Raw genomic sequence first — 18,485 nt, 5'->3', positions numbered from 1 at the left:
TGCCGGGTACTGCGGATCGGCCGTTTATCTCCAGACACAGAAGCAGAGTTGACTTTTTATTTTTTTTTTGCAAGGCTTGTCAAAAAATCACGGATGGACAATATTTTTTACAGCCAAATTAGAAAACCATAAGAAATGATTATGATTATCAGTGATCCATGTCTACAGGGATCCATGATTGGTTGCTATGGGCAACAAAAGGTAGATTTCCCTTTTATAAGGGTTTCCTAAATCTGCCTGCAGCTAAAGGTATGCAAACGCGTAATAAAGTACAAGATGGTCAGCAGCCGATTTTGTTTTGTATTGTATTTACTGTTTCAATAAAGTTGTTTAATTTAAAAAAAAAAAAATAAAACAAAAAAATGTATATGTACACGTCATTGCCCAGGCGGAGATGGTACGCATGCGTAGTGACGTCAGGATGCTGGGTGGTGCTGCGCATGCCCGTTTGGAAGCTGGGTAAGGCGGGGCAGCGCATGCGCGTTCCTGCAGTCAAGACGGGAACTGTGAAGTGCGCGCTCCCGAGTGTCCGCGCAGCCGCCGCCGCTGTGTCGTGCCGTCCGTGTCTGTGTGTGCGCGGGGGAGATGGATGACGGGCGCTCGCCCCATTAACGTACACAGTATTCCCAGTAACCCCGGGCAGTCCGAGCATTAGTGCTGTAGACTGGGGCCTCCCCCGATCACCGTGCCCCGGTACTGCGTCCGCCGGTGGACGGGTTTCCGTTGTCCGCAGCCCTCGCGTCCACACCCCACTCACACACGGCATTGATGGTAATGTATGCAAGGAAACAAGCGAGACTCAGTGATGGGTAATGAGAACTTGGTTCTTCCTCTTCTCCCGTCTCCTCCTCCTGTCGCCGCCATTTTCCCCCTTCTGGTGACGGCGGAGCCCCCCCTCCTCCCCCCGCCGGCCCCGCTCCTCCGCTCCCCGGTAACCCGTCTTCTCTGTCTTCTCTTTCAGCTGTCACGACCGAAGGGACTCCCAACCCTACCAGGTATATACGGAGCTGCGGCTACTCCAGGCAGGCTGCGGCCTGTGCGCTAGGCCCGAGCCCGGGTCCTGTCCGCCCCCCGGATGGCGCTGCGGGGCTTCCTCTGCAGGTCTGCTCCCCGTAGGAGCCTGATGGCTTCTGTGAGCCCCGATCTCTGCACAGGCCTGGCGGCTGCAGGGCAGAAGCTGCAAATAAAGCGGCTTGTTGTTACAGGGGATGTCCAGAGAAAACGAGTCATCACCTCCTTCAGATTAGATGATAACTCATAGATCGGGGGCAGAGAACGGTCATCTGAACCGCCATCACCGGGGGGCTAGATCAGGGACTGAGAACCGCCATCACCGGGGGGCTAGATCAGGGACCGAGAACCATCATCCTCAAGGGGCTTGATCATGGATTGAGAACTACTATCTGAACTGTCATTGCTGGGGGGGCTAGATCATCAGGGGCCGAGAACCATTATCCTCAAGGGGCTTGATCAGTGATGAAGAACTGCTATCTGACCTGTCATTGCTGGGGGGGGCTAGATCGGGGACAGATCAGTCATCGCCCGGGGGCTAGATCAGGGATGGAGTACTGTTGTCCGAACCAGCATCGCCGGGGTGCTAGACCGGGAATGGAGAACGGTCATCCGAAATGTCGTTTCCGGGTGGCTAGATGGAGGACAGAGAACGGGCATCCCCAGGGGGCTAGATCGGGAATGGAGAACTGTCATCCGAACAGTCATCGTCAAGGGGCTAGATGGGGGATACAGAACGGTCATCTGAACAGTTATCATCTGGGGGGCTAGATTGTGGATGAAGAGTGGTTATCCAAATAGTAATCACCGGGGGGCTAGATCAGGGACAGAGAACCATCATCCTCAAGAGGCTTGATCAGGAATGGAGAACTGCTATCTGAACGGTCATTGCCGGGGGCTAGATCAGGGACAGATCAGTCATCGCCAGGGGGCTAGATCAGGGATGGAGAACGGTCATCCGAATCATCACCACCGAGGGGGGCTAAATCAGTGATGGGGAACTGTCATCCTCAGGGGGCTTGGTCGGGATGGAGAATCTTTATCTAAATAGTCATCGCCGGATGCTAGATAGTGGGCGGAGAATAGTCACCCGAATCGTCATCCCCCAAGGCGCTAGATGAGGAACGGAGTAGTCATCCCCGGTAGATTGGGGAGGCTTCGGGCATCCCTGTGGGGGAGGCACATTCACCCCTCCAGGTCACAGATCCTCGTGCTGTTGGTTTTGTTTATTTTTTTTTTTTTCGGACACTGCAGTTACCCGCAGACGTCCATGCATCCAGAGAGATATTGGTTTGTAATACAGATCTGCGAGACTCCTGTTCTGAACCGCTTTGCAGATTAGACAATTTTTAAATTTTATTTAAGTTTTCCCTTCTAGTTTCATCTGTTTTTAATTGAGATCATAGATAAAAAAAGGTCCTTGTTTTCACTGGACAACCCCTTTAATATTTTTCTGAGTTCTCAAGTATGGGAGGATTTTTTTATAAAAATGTGTATAGTTTATCTTGTTGCCTAGCTTGTTATTGCTGCGTCGGCCGGGATTGCAGCTCTGCAGGCAGGTGACCGGCCGGGATTGCAGCTCTGCAGGCAGGTGACCGGCCGGGATTGCAGCTCTGCAGGCAGGTGACCGGCCGGGATTGCAGCTCTGCAGGCAGGTGACCGGCCGGGATCGCAGCTCTGCAGGCAGGTGACCGGCCGGGATCGCAGCTCTGCAGGCAGGTGACCGGCCGGGATCGCAGCTCTGCAGGCAGGTGACCGGCCGGGATCGCAGCTCTGCAGGCAGGTGACCGGCCGGGATCGCAGCTCTGCAGGCAGGTGACCGGCCGGGATCGCAGCTCTGCAGGCAGGTGACCGGCCGGGATCGCAGCTCTGCAGGCAGGTGACCGGCCGGGATCGCAGCTCTGCAGGCAGGTGACCGGCCGGGATCGCAGCTCTGCAGGCAGGTGACCGGCCGGGATCGCAGCTCTGCAGACAGGTGACCGGCCGGGATCGCAGCTCTGCAGGCAGGTGACCGGCCGGGATCGCAGCTCTGCAGGCAGGTGACCGGCCGGGATCGCAGCTCTGCAGGCAGGTGACCGGCCGGGATCGCAGCTCTGCAGGCAGGTGACCGGCCGGGATCGCAGCTCTGCGTGAAAGTGGTCAATGTTTCCTCATAATCTTTTATATGTAGTCACTACAGCGCAGAACAGCGGTGCTGTAGGTCTGGGAATCAATGAAGCAGGAGCGCACCACCATCCTTGCCAGCAGGAGGCTGAGGAGCAGTGCGCGGCTGCAGAAGATGAGGAAAATTCGCTTTCATGTGTCAGGGACAAATTCTAGGAGCTGTTAATGCTTATAGGGATATGGTTCCACTTGCACATAGCTTCCGATGTGAGAGCAGCGGAAGCAATATGCTAATGAACCTCTGCTGCGGGTGTCAGCCGAGAGTCATGCGACTGTGATACGATCACAAGATCGCAGCTGCAGAGAAGAGGAGGGAGCACTTTCTCCCCTCTCATCCGCTGCCTTTCTCTGCGTACATCGCACTGCAGTCGGATGACATGTGAGTGCAGTTAGATGTTTCTCACGTTCCCATAGACTTGTATGGGGGTGTGTGAGCCGAGACTCGCTGCCAAATCGCATGCTGCGATTCATTTCTCAGGCTGATATGGCATGAGAAATCAATCGCAGATGGACGCTGCCCCATAGTTTTGCACTGGTGCGAGTGCAATCCGATGTTTTATCGGATTGCACTTGTCCGTGCAAAACGCAAGTGGAACCATACCCTAAAGATCAGTATTTTGTGCATAGCCGAAATATATAAAAATGAATCTGGCTCCAGTTTATGTCTCCTATTGTCAACTCTCCTTTGCCCCCAGAGATGACAGATCTGACTGCTCCAGAGTCGTGTAGCTCTGCAGATCAGGTTTAGAGGAAGGATCCCGCACAATATTAGTCAGTTCATTGTGGGGGATAATGTGGTTTTAAACATACAGATATCTGACTGATGGCAACCCAAGTTGGTGTGTAAGTGGCCAATTGGTCTGATGGAAATCTGTCCTTGGGAGAAACATGATGTGCCCTGTAACAATCTCTCCGCGGATGAAACTTTTACATGTAAACTGCCTACGGAGGAGAGCTGCATTAGGCTGCTTTCACACATCCGTTTTTTGCAGCGCGGCACAATCCGGCTCAAAAACCCATGCAACGGATGCGGCAAAAAAAACGGATCCATTGCATAAGTTTTTCCATGCGGCCCGTCCGTTTTTTGACGGATGCGGCTTGATACTGAGCATGCGCAGTTCAAAAAAACCGCATCAGGCGGCCAGATGCGTTTTTTGCCGCAGGACGCCGCATCCGGCGTCCATAGGCTTGCATTGTAAATCGCGCCGGCGCGATGCGGTTCTTCGCCTCAAACAAAAACGTTCACTTGAACGTTTCATCCGGCCGCCGCATCGGCTAAATATGCCGCATACGACAAAAAAACGGACGAAACGCAGGGCCATGCGGCGCAATCCGGCGCTAATAAAAGTTTATGTGGAAAAACCACACCCAACGGCAAAAAAAAATGAATGCGGTTTTCCCGCAAGCGCCGTATTGTGCCGCACAGCAAAAAACGGATGTGTGAAAGCAGCCTTACAGGGAATGGAAAGACTTCATTTTGGGGCGATTCTAACGGATGGGAAAGCCGAGAGCGGGTTCACTTTGTTGGGGGGGAAGCAGCTCTCGTCTTTCTTGTCCTTTAGGATTGCCCCAAAATAAATTCTTTCCATTGCCTGTAATGCAGCTGTCATCCCAAAGGCCGTTTACATGCAAAAATCTCATCAGTGGACAGATTTTTACAGGTCAGATCATTTTTCTCCTTGTTTCTGTGTAATTGGCTAACTAAGAGCAATTTCATAATTAGTAAAAATCCATTTGATCGGTCACAAATTGGTAAATTCAGCCTTTGGGCTCCGTGAATTATATGTACGGTGCAGTCAGTGTTACAATCTGACAGCCCTTGGACATCACAGGGATCAGTGTTATTCAATGGGGCTGGTTAGATGTTTCTTTACATGGACTGCGTGTCCGTGTAGATAAAATCGCAGCCGCTAGTCGTCTTCGTATTTCAGTTGACTCATCTGATCAAGTTTTTGGGTGTGCAAAAAAAAAAAAAATCTTTGACTGATCATCCATGTTTTCTTCCATTTTTATGGCTACATTGCAATTAACAGGAAACTTCATTTGGTCTTTTAAAAAATATTACGGTATGAAAATAGTTCTAAAAAAGCTATTGAACTGATGGAATATACTGTAGATGGAAAGATTTTTTTGGATGAAAATCGGACAATTTCACGACACTCGTCTGAGCTCTGTCCAGTGCGTCGTTTTGACATCCGTTTATCTTATGTTGGTTCAGATTTTATTAGTGTTTGATCCAAGTCCATTTTTTTACCATAATTTTCTTCATTTTTAATTTTTTTAAAAATGAGGTTTCTTATCATTCTTCCATCAAACAGTCCATGAATACCGGACGGCACACGGACGCCATCCCGAATCTTCACACACTCTTAGGCTATGTGCGCACTTACCGGATTTTGCCGCGGATTTTCCGCGGATTTGCTGCATGTTTCGCTGCAGAAAATGTTCATAACATCTCTGCAGTGAATCACCAACAAATCCTATGGAGAAAAAAAATCCTGTGCGCACTAGGCAGAATTTGACAGCTGCATGTTTTGCTGCGGAAATCCCGCAGCAAAAACAAGTGCATGTCACTTCTTTTCCGCAGGTAGCTGCGGGTTTTCCCTAATCTAATGTAAAAATCACGCAGGGAACAGCTTGCGGAAAAACCGCACCAATTCCGCACCAAATCCGCAACAAAACGCGACAATCCGCATGCGGATTTGGGTGCGGATTTGATGCGGATTTTTTCCGCAGGTGATAAGATCTTTGAGAGCCTGCGGAATTTACGCAAGGAAATTTCATTTCCCAGTGCGCACATAGCCTTAAGGCCCCGTTACACGCAATGACATCACTAACGAGATGTCGTTGGGGGTCACTGAATTCATGACGCACATCCGGCCTCGTTAGCGACGTCGTTGCGTGTGACAATTACGAGCGACCGCTAACTAAGTAAAAAACCAAAATCGTTGACACGTCGTCCATTTCCCAAATGTTGCTCGTGCAGGACGCAGGTTGTTCGTCGTTCATGAGGCAGCACACATCGCTACGTGTGACACCCCAGGAACGACGAACAGCACTGTACCTGCGTTCTGCCGGCAACGAGGTGGGCGTGACTTTCCGCGGCTGCTCTCCGCCCCTCCGCTTCTATTGGACACCTGCTGTGTGACGGCGCTGTGACGCCGCACAAACCCCCACCCTTAGAAAAGAGGCAGTTCACCGGCCACAGCGTCGTCACTAGGAAGGTAAGTATGTGTGACGGGTACTAGCGATATTGTACGCCACGGGCAGCGATTTGCCCGTGACTCACAAACGACGGGGGCGGGTGCTTTCACGAGTGACATTGCTAGTGAAGTCGCTGAATGTAAAGCCCCCTTTAGACTAGCATTAGCGAGTTACATCTTTGAGTAGGATAAAAAAATAAATGTCTCAAATTCATTTTTAGTGGACACAGTAAAAACCACCCACAGCATATACTGTAAGGCTATGTGCCCACGGGACTCAGTACCCGTCGATTTTGCTGTGGAAAACCTGCGGATTTATCTGGATTTTCCAGGTAAATCCGCAGGTTTCAGCAAGTACAGACACTCCCTATGTTAACCTATGGGACATGGGGAGTGCTTTGTCGATGCTGCAGTATGTGCGGCTGCGGAATATGCTGCGGATGTCCCGCAGCCGCACGTAACTGCATGTCAATTATTCCTGCGGAAATACCTACGGAAATTCCAGCCCTCCACTATGGAGATAGAGGCCGGGACTTCCGCAGGTAAGTCGCACGAATGTCCGCAGGTTTAGCGCAGCTATTTTGCTGGAATTCTGCAGCTATGTATAGCTGCGGATTCTGGGGAGCAGCTGCGGGAAACCTGCGGACGTACCTACGGATATATCTGCAGGTGAGAGCTCCGGTGCGCACATAGCCTAATTCTGTCCATGGAAAGTGTATGAACAAAGCAGAGAGTTAGAAAATTGTGTATCCTCAGGATGTGAGTGCAGAGGAATCGCCCACCAGCGGATGAGCGCCCGGAGTTCATGGACTGGTTGGTCGGGATAGAGGGATTTCTCTCACTACAACCCCCAAATAACGCACCTACACACTTTTTGCGTATCTGGCTTAGGGGAGCGTTTCTGGCCATACGGCTGGTGAACGAGCGTTGTCCCACATTACACAGCCAATGTCCGAGGCACAAGAGGAAGTACAAACGCTATCTTTTATTCATTTTATCTGGTCCACCCTATTAAAATACTAAGATTTGAAATACAATGTAGCAACGTTTTGGCCTTTATCAAGCAAAACAAGACTGACCTCTTTTGCCTCGGACATTTTTTCGGATGAGTAGGTGGTGGAGGCAGAGTTCTTGTGGTACAAGTGACTGGGCCACAACGCAGGTGGAGATGGCCGCTGTAGGGATGGTGTAAGTCCACCATGTGTAGTTGCTGAGACCTGCAGTTCTAGGCTATTTGCGCACGTTGCGTTCTGCCTTGACAAATATTTTGCAGCGTTTTGTCACTGCATGTGTGTTTCAAAACGCAAGGAAAACTCTGTTTTTGGATGCATTTTGAATGCAGAATGGATGCATACTGGATGTGTGCTCTCCCACAGATAAATAGGGAAAAGCATCCAAAAAACACAAAAAAAAAAGTCATGTTGCTTTTTAGAACGCACCGATTTTGTCAGAAGTTTGGCATCCAAAACGCAACGTGCACATGGAATTTGCAAATTGTCATAGACTTTGCTGAGGGCACAGAACACGTGCGTTTATGCTGCCGTTATAAACGCTGCGTAGACGCATGAAAAAAACGCAACATGTGCACACAGCCTAATTACCTACAGAGCATCACATGCCCTCGGCTCTGCACACAGGACCATTACAGGCGGATGCAGGTTATTGACGGGGTGCTAGTGAGCCCCAAAAGAGGTGTACAAGTTTTCCTGATGTATATGGTCACTGTAAATGTCAGCCTGACATGCCGGCAGCTCTGCTGTCACTGGATAGCTCAGGTTGCCTAAATCTGGAATTTGACAGTCTGCTCGGCTTTAGCTCTGAGGCATGGGGTGATCTCTGCAAAATGTATATGGGTGCAGTGCAGATAAGTGTGACAGTCACACAACGTCCGGGACAAATGTGCCACGTGTGAATAAGCCCATAACTAATAGTGGGCAGTTTCACACCAAATGTCTGTGGTCTGCGTTGAAGACGAGCTGAATAAGGGCTCATGCGCACTTTGCGTATTTGCATGCATTTACGCTGCGTATAGCACTGCAGTGTAAATTCCTGCGTCCCCAATCTATGAAGATTGTGCATGACACGTGCGCACTATGAACGCAGCGATTTGGGTGCTAATTTGACCCAAATCCGTGCGTTCATAAAAGCATGTCAATTATTTATGCGTTCTGGATGCAGCTCCCATTCATCATGCAGTCTTTCTTCAGCGATTTGACGCGCACATGTGCTGTCAAATCGCTGCAGAATATTCTGCAGTTACCTGCGCATGAGCCCTTCATCTCTTGAGCTAAGCAGCCATTGCATCTAGGAAACCTCTTGTGCTGGTCTCTTCTTTTTTTGGTTTAATAAGCTCAGAGTGTGCAGTATACCATCCTCAAGGGTGACGATGTTCAGACCTATGGCTCTCAGGCTTTTACAGTAGGATCAGCGATTCCAATGGAGCAGGACGGAGCCGCAGCCAGGAGCCAACATTCAATGATGAATGTCCCCACCATGATTGTAATCGAATGAATGACCCTCCCATGATCAGATACTTGTTAGACGTCCGATCTAAAGAACATGCCTTGGCTGAATTGGAACCACCCTTAAAAATCTGTTGCCATGCCATGGATCGTTATCAGAAGGTCAAGTCAGTTGGGGTCCAAACTCTGAGACCTCACTGGTCATCAATGAAACATCAGACATCGGAAGCATTCAGCCGAGCTCTTCTCCCGACATGGCTGAGCACCTCTGCCCCCTTCTTTTTTTTTTATAATTGCTTAGGTCTTTGCACCCAGACCCCGGCTCATCCAAACTTCAGATTTGTCAAAAGTAATTTTGAAAGTGCGGTCACATTGTGACACCAGATCAGATTTTCACCGATCCACAAAAGGACAATTTGTCATTGGTGCAGTTGGAAAAGAGGGACATAACATATTAGCATCCGTGACGGGGCGGTATCAGTTTGGGCTGCTACTTTTTAATATTTTCTGAAATCTGTTTTTTTTTTTTTTTTTTTCTCCAGACTCTTAAATATTCAAAGGGTCACCCAAGCAGCGGTGATCACCGACATGACAAGATGCGAGATTCTGCAGATCCATCTCCCCCAAATAAAATGCGCAGATCAGATAGCCCTGAAAAATATGCTGACAGTGTTGGACATGGCAAGGCCAAAAGTGTGCACATCCACAGAGTGCGGGAGAGGGATGGAGGTAAGACGCGTATACTTCACACATATCTGGAGTGTCACTATATTTTATGTTGACGTTTGGACATTTATTTTTTTTCCGGTGGGGGTCAAATGCTCCTGTTGCAAAATATCAAAAGTATACGTTTTTTTTTTTTTTTTTTTTTGGTGGGTGTGGCAGGGCAGATTAGTGTGTTTTTCCTTTTCTCTCAGCATGCTCTAGGTAGGCAATTTATTTGGTGTTTTTTTTTTACCTCATACTTTTTGTTTGGTTTTAAAAAAAAAAAAAATGCAGGACAAATTAAATGTTTTAATGTTACAAAATAAATCCACGACCTATAAACACTTTTTATATTTACACTTTTTTTTTTTTCCTATTTATTTATTTTTTTTAACCTTTACAAGCATCAAAAAACTGGAAAATTCTTTTCCTCCAGTAAGAGGTTACTATTAGGCTACCTGCCCACGAGCAGTGTTTGCAGCGTTTTGGATGTAGCGTGATTTTGCTGCGTCCAAAAAGCTGCGTTGTACAGCAGAAATCCCGTGTGTGCACTGTGCTTGTTTTTCTGCAGCAAACACTGACCTCTGGTGCAGCTTTCCAAGCTGCAGCATGTCAATTGTTTGCTGCGGATTCACATGCATCCTCCGTAGGGAGAAGACAAGCGAGCGCACCGAACCCTAATCGTGGGCACGTGCAGCTGCGGTCTCCTGCGGAGGAGACTCGCAGGTCAGGACCCGCTGCGTTCAGGATGCAGCGAGTCCTGATCCTGGTTACATACCCTTAGGGATGAGAGCACCCGAACTGTAAAGGGTTCAGGGATGCGTACCGGAAAGTGGGTGTCCAGTGCTTAACCTCATACTTCACAGAAGTCAGTGTCCAAGTTTAGGTACTGTTCATATCCTAATAAAGTTTGTTGTTTGCTTGCCAATCAACAAACTTTTCATTGTGGGGAAGATGCCTATACACTGCTGTAAACAAAATAAAAATAAAAGTGTGGTCCCGTCTACTTTTGATAACCAGGGCAGATAAAGCAGACAAGTGCGGGCTGCACCCCTTAGCTGTTTGCTTTACCTTGGATAGCTATCAAAAATAGAGGGGACCCCACACTGTTATTTTAAGTGATTTAAGTAATAAAGGCTTGGGTGCACCTTATTTTTGACAAGGTAAAGCAGACAGCTGGGGACTGGTATTATCAGGCTGGGAAGGGCCATGGTTATTTGGCCATTCCCAGCCTAAAAATGACGATCGTTGGATGCCCCAATTCTGGTGTTTCGCCCGGCTCTTCCCTATTCTGATGCGGTGGCAATTGGGGTTATAGTTTTTAGGTTTATGTCAGCTGTGAAGTGACAGCTGTCCTCAAGCCCAGGGGTTAGTAATGGAGAGGCGTCTATTTAGACACCTCAATTACTAACCCTGTTTTTTTTTTTTTTCTTCTTGTTATTTAATTATTCCTTATCCACATGTGTTTACATGACAATTGTCCTGCTCTTACTCCCATACTGTTTCCTTTTGCAGGAGTCTGATGGATTTGTAACACTTCTGTACATCAAAAATATTTAGAAAGTTTCTCGGTGTTCCATTTAGAATGCAAATGAACGGAGCTTTGTATTCTGTTGGTTTCTAGGTTTTTGTATAGTAGGTGATGGTTTTCTGTTTTTTCTTGGGCTCTGTGTGGTGTCTTCACCATTTTTTAGCAGCAGTGGGCTGTCAAATTAGTTGCACATAGTCTGGATTAAAAAAAAACCCCAAAAAACTGCAACTTTGTCTACAGCTCCTATAAAGAGAGAATGCAAACCACCTAGATTCTGCCAGCTTCCTGTATAGTCAATCATGTACATTTGGGAGCACAGGGTTTTACGGTTACCATGGTGACTCATGAGTCTGCAGACGTGCTGTAGACAAATATTAAGATATTTTTATGTAAAGGGTGCTTTACACGCTTCGACATCGCTAGCGATCTCGTTAGCGATGTAACACGCCAGATCTTACATACGATTTGCCGAGATTGCACATGTGACCGGCGCTTCAAAAATGACCTATGTGCGATCTCTGCAAATCTTATCTGTGATCTGGCGTGTCACATCGCTAACGAGATCGCTAGCGACGTCGCAGTGTGTAAAGCACCCTTAAGGCTATTTTCTCGTCGGGAGAGTAGCACCGTTGTCGGTGAAGCAGCTTTGCACACAGTCAGTTTTGCCGTGGGCATCCTTTTACTTTGTGCTAATTGGAGATTGATCAGAACTAGTGAAAGAGAAACATGGAGCCGTTGTCGGCAGTGTTGACTCCATTGGCGCCTCTGTGTATTTAAACCTTCCATCTGGGTGATGGGCAGTGGCTCTTTTGCATCTCATCATTCACTCAGCTTGCCTTTTCCTATTGGGAAGAAACATGACATGGACGGTGAACAGCTTTAGGGTTACTTTTGTGTAGACTTTTGTATCTGCACCACGTCCTACTCTGTAATTTTTCGGTTTTGTTCACACTTGGCGGAAATGTTGCCGGATTATCAGTGAGCAAATCTGTAGGTGATTACAGGAGCAGCAAAGCGCATGAGAAATCTCACCACACTGCGGAAATTGACAATGGGGCACATCGCGTCATTCTGCAGCACGCCAATTTTACGTTGCACATCTGATGTTTCTTTGTCGCTCCATTGGGAGACCCAGACAATTGGGTGTATAGCTTCTGCCTCCGGAGGCCACACAAAGTATTACACTTTAAAAAGTGTAACCCCTCCCCTCTGCCTATACACCCCCCGTGCATCACGGGCTCCTCAGTTTTTATGCTTTGTGTTGAAGGAGGCACACATTCACTCATGCTCCCATTTTAGTCAGCAGCAGCTGCTGATTGTATCGGATGGAAGAAAAGAGGGCCCCTAACAGGGCCCCCGGCATGCTCCCTTCTCACCCCACTAAGTCGGCGGTGTTGTTAAGGTTGAGGTACCCATTGCGGGTACACAGGCTGGAGCCACATGCCGTTTTTTCCTTCCCCATCCCTTAGGGGCTCTGGGAGAAGTGGGATCCTATCCGGTCATCCAGGCACTGGGACCGGGCTCCCTCCGCAGCCCCTTTGGGATTCTGACGGACAGGAGACTGAGTATCATCAGGGACAGGGCCCTGCATCTACAGGTACTCTGTGTCCCCTTGGGGACGGTGCATGGAGCACTTTGGCCTCAGACGCTGCAGCGACTGCGGTGTTGGTATGAGACCGGGACTACCGCGCCGACCGCGCCTGCTTGCCGGCCGCGGTTTTAACTTTAGTCCCCGGATTTTGAGGCCTAGTGCCTTAAAATCCCGCCCCCGGGCCTGCCAGTCAGGGGAAAGGGCGGGACGGTCGGTCTGACGCCGACAGTGAGGGCTGGAGCACACTTAGCTGTCCTCCTCCCCCCTCACTAATCACTCTGGGGCACCAGATTCCCGCACTTTTGTAGTTACGCCCACGGCTCCCTCCTCCCCTGTGAACGTCGACAGCCATGTTTTAAGCACATTCTGCCGGTGGAGGACTTCTGGCTGCAGCTCTGGGAGACCCGAGGCAGGGAATCTGGTGGCCACACATCGCTTGAGCGGTCGGTAAGCCACACCGGTCACCCGGTGCTGGTCCCCCTAGAGTGCCGAACTGTGTATGTATATATGTATATATATATATATATATATATATATTTGTATACATTTTCTCGGTTCGGCTGTACTGTTAGCTTGTGGCTATATATCCCTCTGTGATCATTCTCCTGGGAGACAACAGCATGTCGTTCACAAGGAGCAAGGGTGCCAAGACACAGGGTTATTTTGCAACCTGTACCTCTTGTGCAGCTATGCTACCTGCAGGTTCCACCTACCCTCATTGTGAGCAATGCTCGGGCCCTGTGGCACTCGCTCAGCCGGAGCCTGGGGCACTGGTGGGACCCTCGGCCCAGGTAGAACCGCCGGCTACCCCTGTACAGGTGGAAGGGACAGAGTTCGCAGTTTTAGCTGAGAAACTCTGAGTCACTTTCACAATCCATGGCTCAGTCTATGGACAAATGGTCTGCTAAGATACTAGAAGTCTTGCAGTCCAGACCGGCCCTTACACAGGCCCCGGGCACTGCGGGATCGCCCCCAGGCCCCTCTCGGTCTGCGACGAAGCGTGCTCCTGGGGTGGCCTCTAGTTATTACGTGGAGGACTCCGGCACGGACCGCAGTCCCAGACCGGCTAAGCGGGCTCGCTTAGAATCTTCCCCGACTTCATCACGCTGTTCGGGGTCTCAGCTTGAGGCGGAGGTCGCAGCCCAGGACTCTGACCCTGACGTTGCTCTCAATCTTGATACACCTGAAGGGGACGCCATAGTAAATGACCTTATAGCGTCCATCAACCAGGTGCTAGATCTTTCTCCCCCTACTCCACCTATAGAGGAGTCGGCCTCACAGCAGGAGAAGCACCAGTTTAGGTTTCCCAAACGTACTCTGAGTGCTTTCTTCGATCACTCTAACTTCAGAGATGCTGTCCAGAAGCACAGGGCTTTCCCGGACAAGCGCTTTACTAAACGCCTTAATGACACACGTTACCCCTTCCCCCCTGACGTAGTTAAGGGTTGGGCTCAATGTCCCAAGGTGGATCCTCCAGTCTCTAGACTGGCGGCTAGATCCGTAGTAGCAGTGGCTGACGGTTCATCGCTCAAGGATGCCACGGACAGGCAGATAGAGCTCCTAATGAAATCCATCTATGAAGCCATAGGCGCGTCCTTTGCCCCAGCCTTTGCAGCAGTGTGGGCACTCCAGGCTATCTCAGCTTGTCTGTCTGAGATTAATGCGGTCACCCGTACCTCTGCTCCGCAAGTAGCGTCTTTGACTTCTCAGGCGTCGGTATTTTCATCCTACGCCATGAATGCTGTCCTGGACTCTGCTAGCCGTACAGCTGTTGCATCCGCCAATTCGGTGGCAGTCCTCAGGGCCATGTGGCTACGCGAATGGAAGGCAGACTCTGCTTCCAAGAAGTTCTTGACCGGTTTGCCTTTTTCTGGCGACCAATTGTTTGGCGAGCAATTGGATGAAATTATTAAGCAATCCAAGGGAAAGGACTCGTCCTTACCCCAGCCCAAACCAAAGAGACCTCAGCAACGAAAAATTCAAGCGAGGTTTCTGTCCTTTCGGCCCTCAGCCAGATCCCAATCCTCCTCGTCCAACAGGCCACAGAAGAGCCAGAGAAACTCTTCTGCATGGCGGTCTAAGTCACGTCCTCCAAAGACCGCCGGAGGCACCGTCTCCAAGGCGGCCTCTTCATGACTTTCGGCCTCCCCAAACCGCATCCTCGGTCGGTGGCAGGCTCTCCCGCTTTTGCGACGCCTGGTGGCCACATGTCCAAGACCGATGGGTGAGGGACATTCTGTCTCACGGTTACAGGATAGAGTTCAGCTCTCGTCCTCCGACTCGTTTTTTCAGAACATCTCCGCCCCCCGAGCGAACCGTTGCACTTTTTCAGGCGGTGGACACTCTGAAGACAGAAGGAGTTGTGATCCCCGTTCCCCTTCAGGAACGTGGTCGCGGTTTTTACTCCAACCTGTTCGTGGTGCCAAAAAAGGACGGTTCATTCCGTCCCGTTTTGGACCTCAAATTGCTCAACAGACATGAGAGAACCAGGCGGTTTCGCATGGAATCCCTCCGCTCTGTCATCGCTTCGATGTCCCAAGGAGACTTCCTAGCATCAATCGACATCAGGGATGCCTATCTCCATGTGCCGATCGCTCCAGAGCATCAACGCTTCCTGCGTTTCGCCATTGGGGACGAACACCTTCAGTTTGTGGCACTGCCTTTCGGCCTGGCGACAGCCCCACGGGTCTTCACCAAGGTCATGGCATCCGTTGTGGCAGTCCTACACTCTCAGGGCCACTCGGTGATCCCGTACTTAGACGATCTTCTAGTCAAGGCACCCTCCCGGGTGGCATGTCAACACAGTCTGACCGTTGCTCTGGAGACTCTCCAGAGGTTCGGGTGGATCATCAATTTCCCAAAGTCAAAATTGACTCCGACCCAATCACTGACTTACCTCGGGATGGAGTTTCATACTCTCTCAGCGATAGTCAAGCTACCGCTGGACAAACAGCGTTCGCTGCAAACAGGGGTGCAATCTCTCCTTCGGGCCCAGTCACACCCCTTGAGGCGCCTCATGCACTTCCTGGGGAAGATGGTGGCAGCAATGGAGGCAGTTCCCTTTGCGCAGTTTCATCTGCGTCCACTCCAATGGGGCATTCTCCGCAAATGGGACAAGAGGTCGACGTCTTTAGACAGGAACGTCTCTCTTTCTCTGGCAGCCAAGACCTCTCTTCAGTGGTGGCTTCTTCCCACTTCTCTGTCGAAGGGAAAATCTTTCCTACCCCCAACCTGGGCTGTGGTCACGACGGACGCGAGTCTGTCAGGGTGGGGAGCGGTTTTTCTCCACCACAAGCCTCAGGGAACCTGGACTCCGACAGAGTCCTCCCTTCAGATCAATGTTCTGGAGATAAGGGCAGTGTATCTAGCCCTAAAGGCGTTCCATCGGTGGCTGGAGGGCAGGCAGATCCGCATACAGTCGGACAACGCCACGGCGGTCGCGTACATCAACCACCAGGGCGGCATTCGCAGTCGTCAAGCCTTCCAAGAAGTTCGGCGGATTCTGCTGTGGGCGGAGGCCACAGCCTCCACCATCTCCGCAGTTCACATCCCGGGCGTAGAAAACTGGGAAGCAGACTTTCTCAGTCGCCAGGGCATGGACGCAGGGGAATGGTCTCTTCACCCGGACGTGTTTCAAGAGATCTGTTGCCGCTGGGGAACGCCGGACGTCGATCTCATGGCGTCTCGGCACAACAACCAAGTCCCGGCATTCATGGCACGGTCTCAGGATCACAGAGCTCTGGCGGCGGACGCCTTAGTTCAGGATTGGTCGCAGTTTCGACTGCCTTATGTATTCCCTCCTCTGGCAATGCTGCCCAGAGTGTTGCGCAAGATCAGGTCCGACTGCCGCCGCGCCATCCTCGTCGCTCCAGACTGGCCGAGGAGGTCGTGGTACCCGGACCTGTGGCACCTCACGGTGGGTCAACCGTGGGCGCTCCCAGACCGACCAGACTTGCTGTCTCAAGGGCCATTTTTCCATCTGAATTCTGCGGCCCTCAACCTGACTGTGTGGCCATTGAGTCCTGGATCCTAGCGTCTTCAGGGTTATCCCAAGAGGTCATTGCCACTATGAGACAGGCCAGGAAACCAACGTCAGCCAAGATCTATCACAGAGCTTGGAGGATCTTCTTAGCCTGGTGCTCTGATAGAGAGCACTCCGGATCTACGTGTCTCGCACGGCGCCACTACGCCGTTCTGATGCGCTCTTTGTCCTTGTCGCTGGCCAGCGTAAGGGGTCGCAGGCTTCCAAGTCAACCTTGGCTCGGTGGATCAAGGAACCGATTTTTGAAGCCTACCGTTCTTCTGGGCTTCCGATTCCTTCAGGGCTGAAAGCCCATTCTACCAGAGCCGTGGGTGCGTCCTGGGCATTGCGGCACCGGGCGACGGCTCAGCAGGTGTGTCAGGCAGCTACCTGGTCTAGTCTGCACACTTTCACGAAACACTATCAGGTGCATACCTATGCTTCGGCGGATGCCAGTCTAGGTAGGCGAGTCCTTCAGGCGGCGGTTGCCCACCTGTAAGAGGAGGGCCGTTGTCGGCTCTTTTTATCGGGGTATTCTTTTACCCACCCAGGGACTGCTTTTGGACGTCCCAATTGTCTGGGTCTCCCAATGGAGCGACAAAGAAGAAGGGAATTTTGTTTACTTACCGTAAATTCCTTTTCTTCTAGCTCCTATTGGGAGACCCAGCACCCGCCCCTGTTCCCTTCGGGCTGTTTGTTCTTTTGTGTACACATGTTGTTCATGTTGAATTGTTCTTTTGGTTCATGGTTTTCAGTTCTCCGAACATCCTTCGGATTGAATTTACCTTAGACCAATTTATAAGTTTCCTCCTTCCTGCTTTTGCACCAAAACTGAGGAGCCCGTGATGCACGGGAGGGTGTATAGGCAGAGGGGAGGGGTTACACTTTTTAAAGTGTAACACTTTGTGTGGCCTCCGGAGGCAGAAGCTATACACCCAATTGTCTGGGTCTCCGAATAGGAGCTAGAAGAAAAGGAATTTACGGTAAGTAAACAAAATTCCCTTCTTTACCAACAAAGCTCCAATCCAAGCGTGGTAGTTTTTTTTATAGCACTGGATTGAATGTTTTTAATCTAAGGTCCATAACCCTAGAATTATTCTTGCCCCCAAGTGAATTCACCATTTATCACTGCCTCGGCGCCAACTTGTGACCATAGCATCTTACTGTGCAGAAGTCAGAAGTCCTCAATCCAAGTCTGAGAGCAAAAATGAGGCTTTCATAGAGTTGTATTGAGTTATGACCTCCGGCCTCTCCAAGAAGCACTGGAGCTGTTGGCAGATCACAAATCAGAGGAGATTGACCAGAGCAACACAGGAAATGGATGAAGACTGAGGAGGACGATTATAAGGCTGGGGACACACGAGCATATGGCATCCGATGTGAGATGTTAATGACCCTCGGCTCCTGCTCTGCTGCGAGTGCAAGCCGAGTGTCATTATACTGTGCTGCAATCCTGCGATCGGATCACAGCTGCGGAAGAGAGGAAGGGAGTAAGTCACCCCCCCATCTTCTCCATTATCAACTGATACATATATTGCATTGCACTTGGCTGACATCTGAGTGCAGTGTGATGTTTCACTCGCACACATAGACTTTTATGGGTGTGAGTGAATACGGAACGGATAACGTGCTGCAATTGTTTTCTCGGTGCAATTATGGCTGAGAAAAAAAATCATAGATGGGAACGGCCCCATAAAGTAACATGGCCTAAGACTTACCGTATTTCTTTGTCGCTCCATTGGGAGACCCAGACAATTGGGGTGTATAGCTACTGCCTCCGGAGGCCACACAAAGTATT

General features: G+C 50.2%; 1 protein-coding gene across 2 annotated transcripts in view; it reads left to right on the top strand.

The window, feature by feature from the left end:
• Nucleotides 1–492: 492 nt before the first annotated feature.
• Nucleotides 493–18,485, top strand: part of WAC (WW domain containing adaptor with coiled-coil) — a 171,014-nt gene continuing 153,021 nt past the window's right edge. For both annotated transcript variants that reach the window (XM_075315521.1, XM_075315520.1), the window contains exons 1-3: nucleotides 493–809; nucleotides 962–995; nucleotides 9,382–9,568. In XM_075315521.1, the coding sequence (XP_075171636.1) occupies nucleotides 769–809; nucleotides 962–995; nucleotides 9,382–9,568 (262 nt within the window). In that variant the 5' untranslated portion in view covers nucleotides 493–768. The remainder of the gene's footprint in view (nucleotides 810–961; nucleotides 996–9,381; nucleotides 9,569–18,485) is intronic.

Source organism: Anomaloglossus baeobatrachus, chromosome 6 (genome assembly GCF_048569485.1).
Source record: "Anomaloglossus baeobatrachus isolate aAnoBae1 chromosome 6, aAnoBae1.hap1, whole genome shotgun sequence".
NCBI classification, from domain to species: Eukaryota; Metazoa; Chordata; class Amphibia; order Anura; family Aromobatidae; genus Anomaloglossus; species Anomaloglossus baeobatrachus.
Note: the sequence above shows the minus strand (reverse complement) of the source record. Positions and strands in the feature narration are given on the sequence as shown.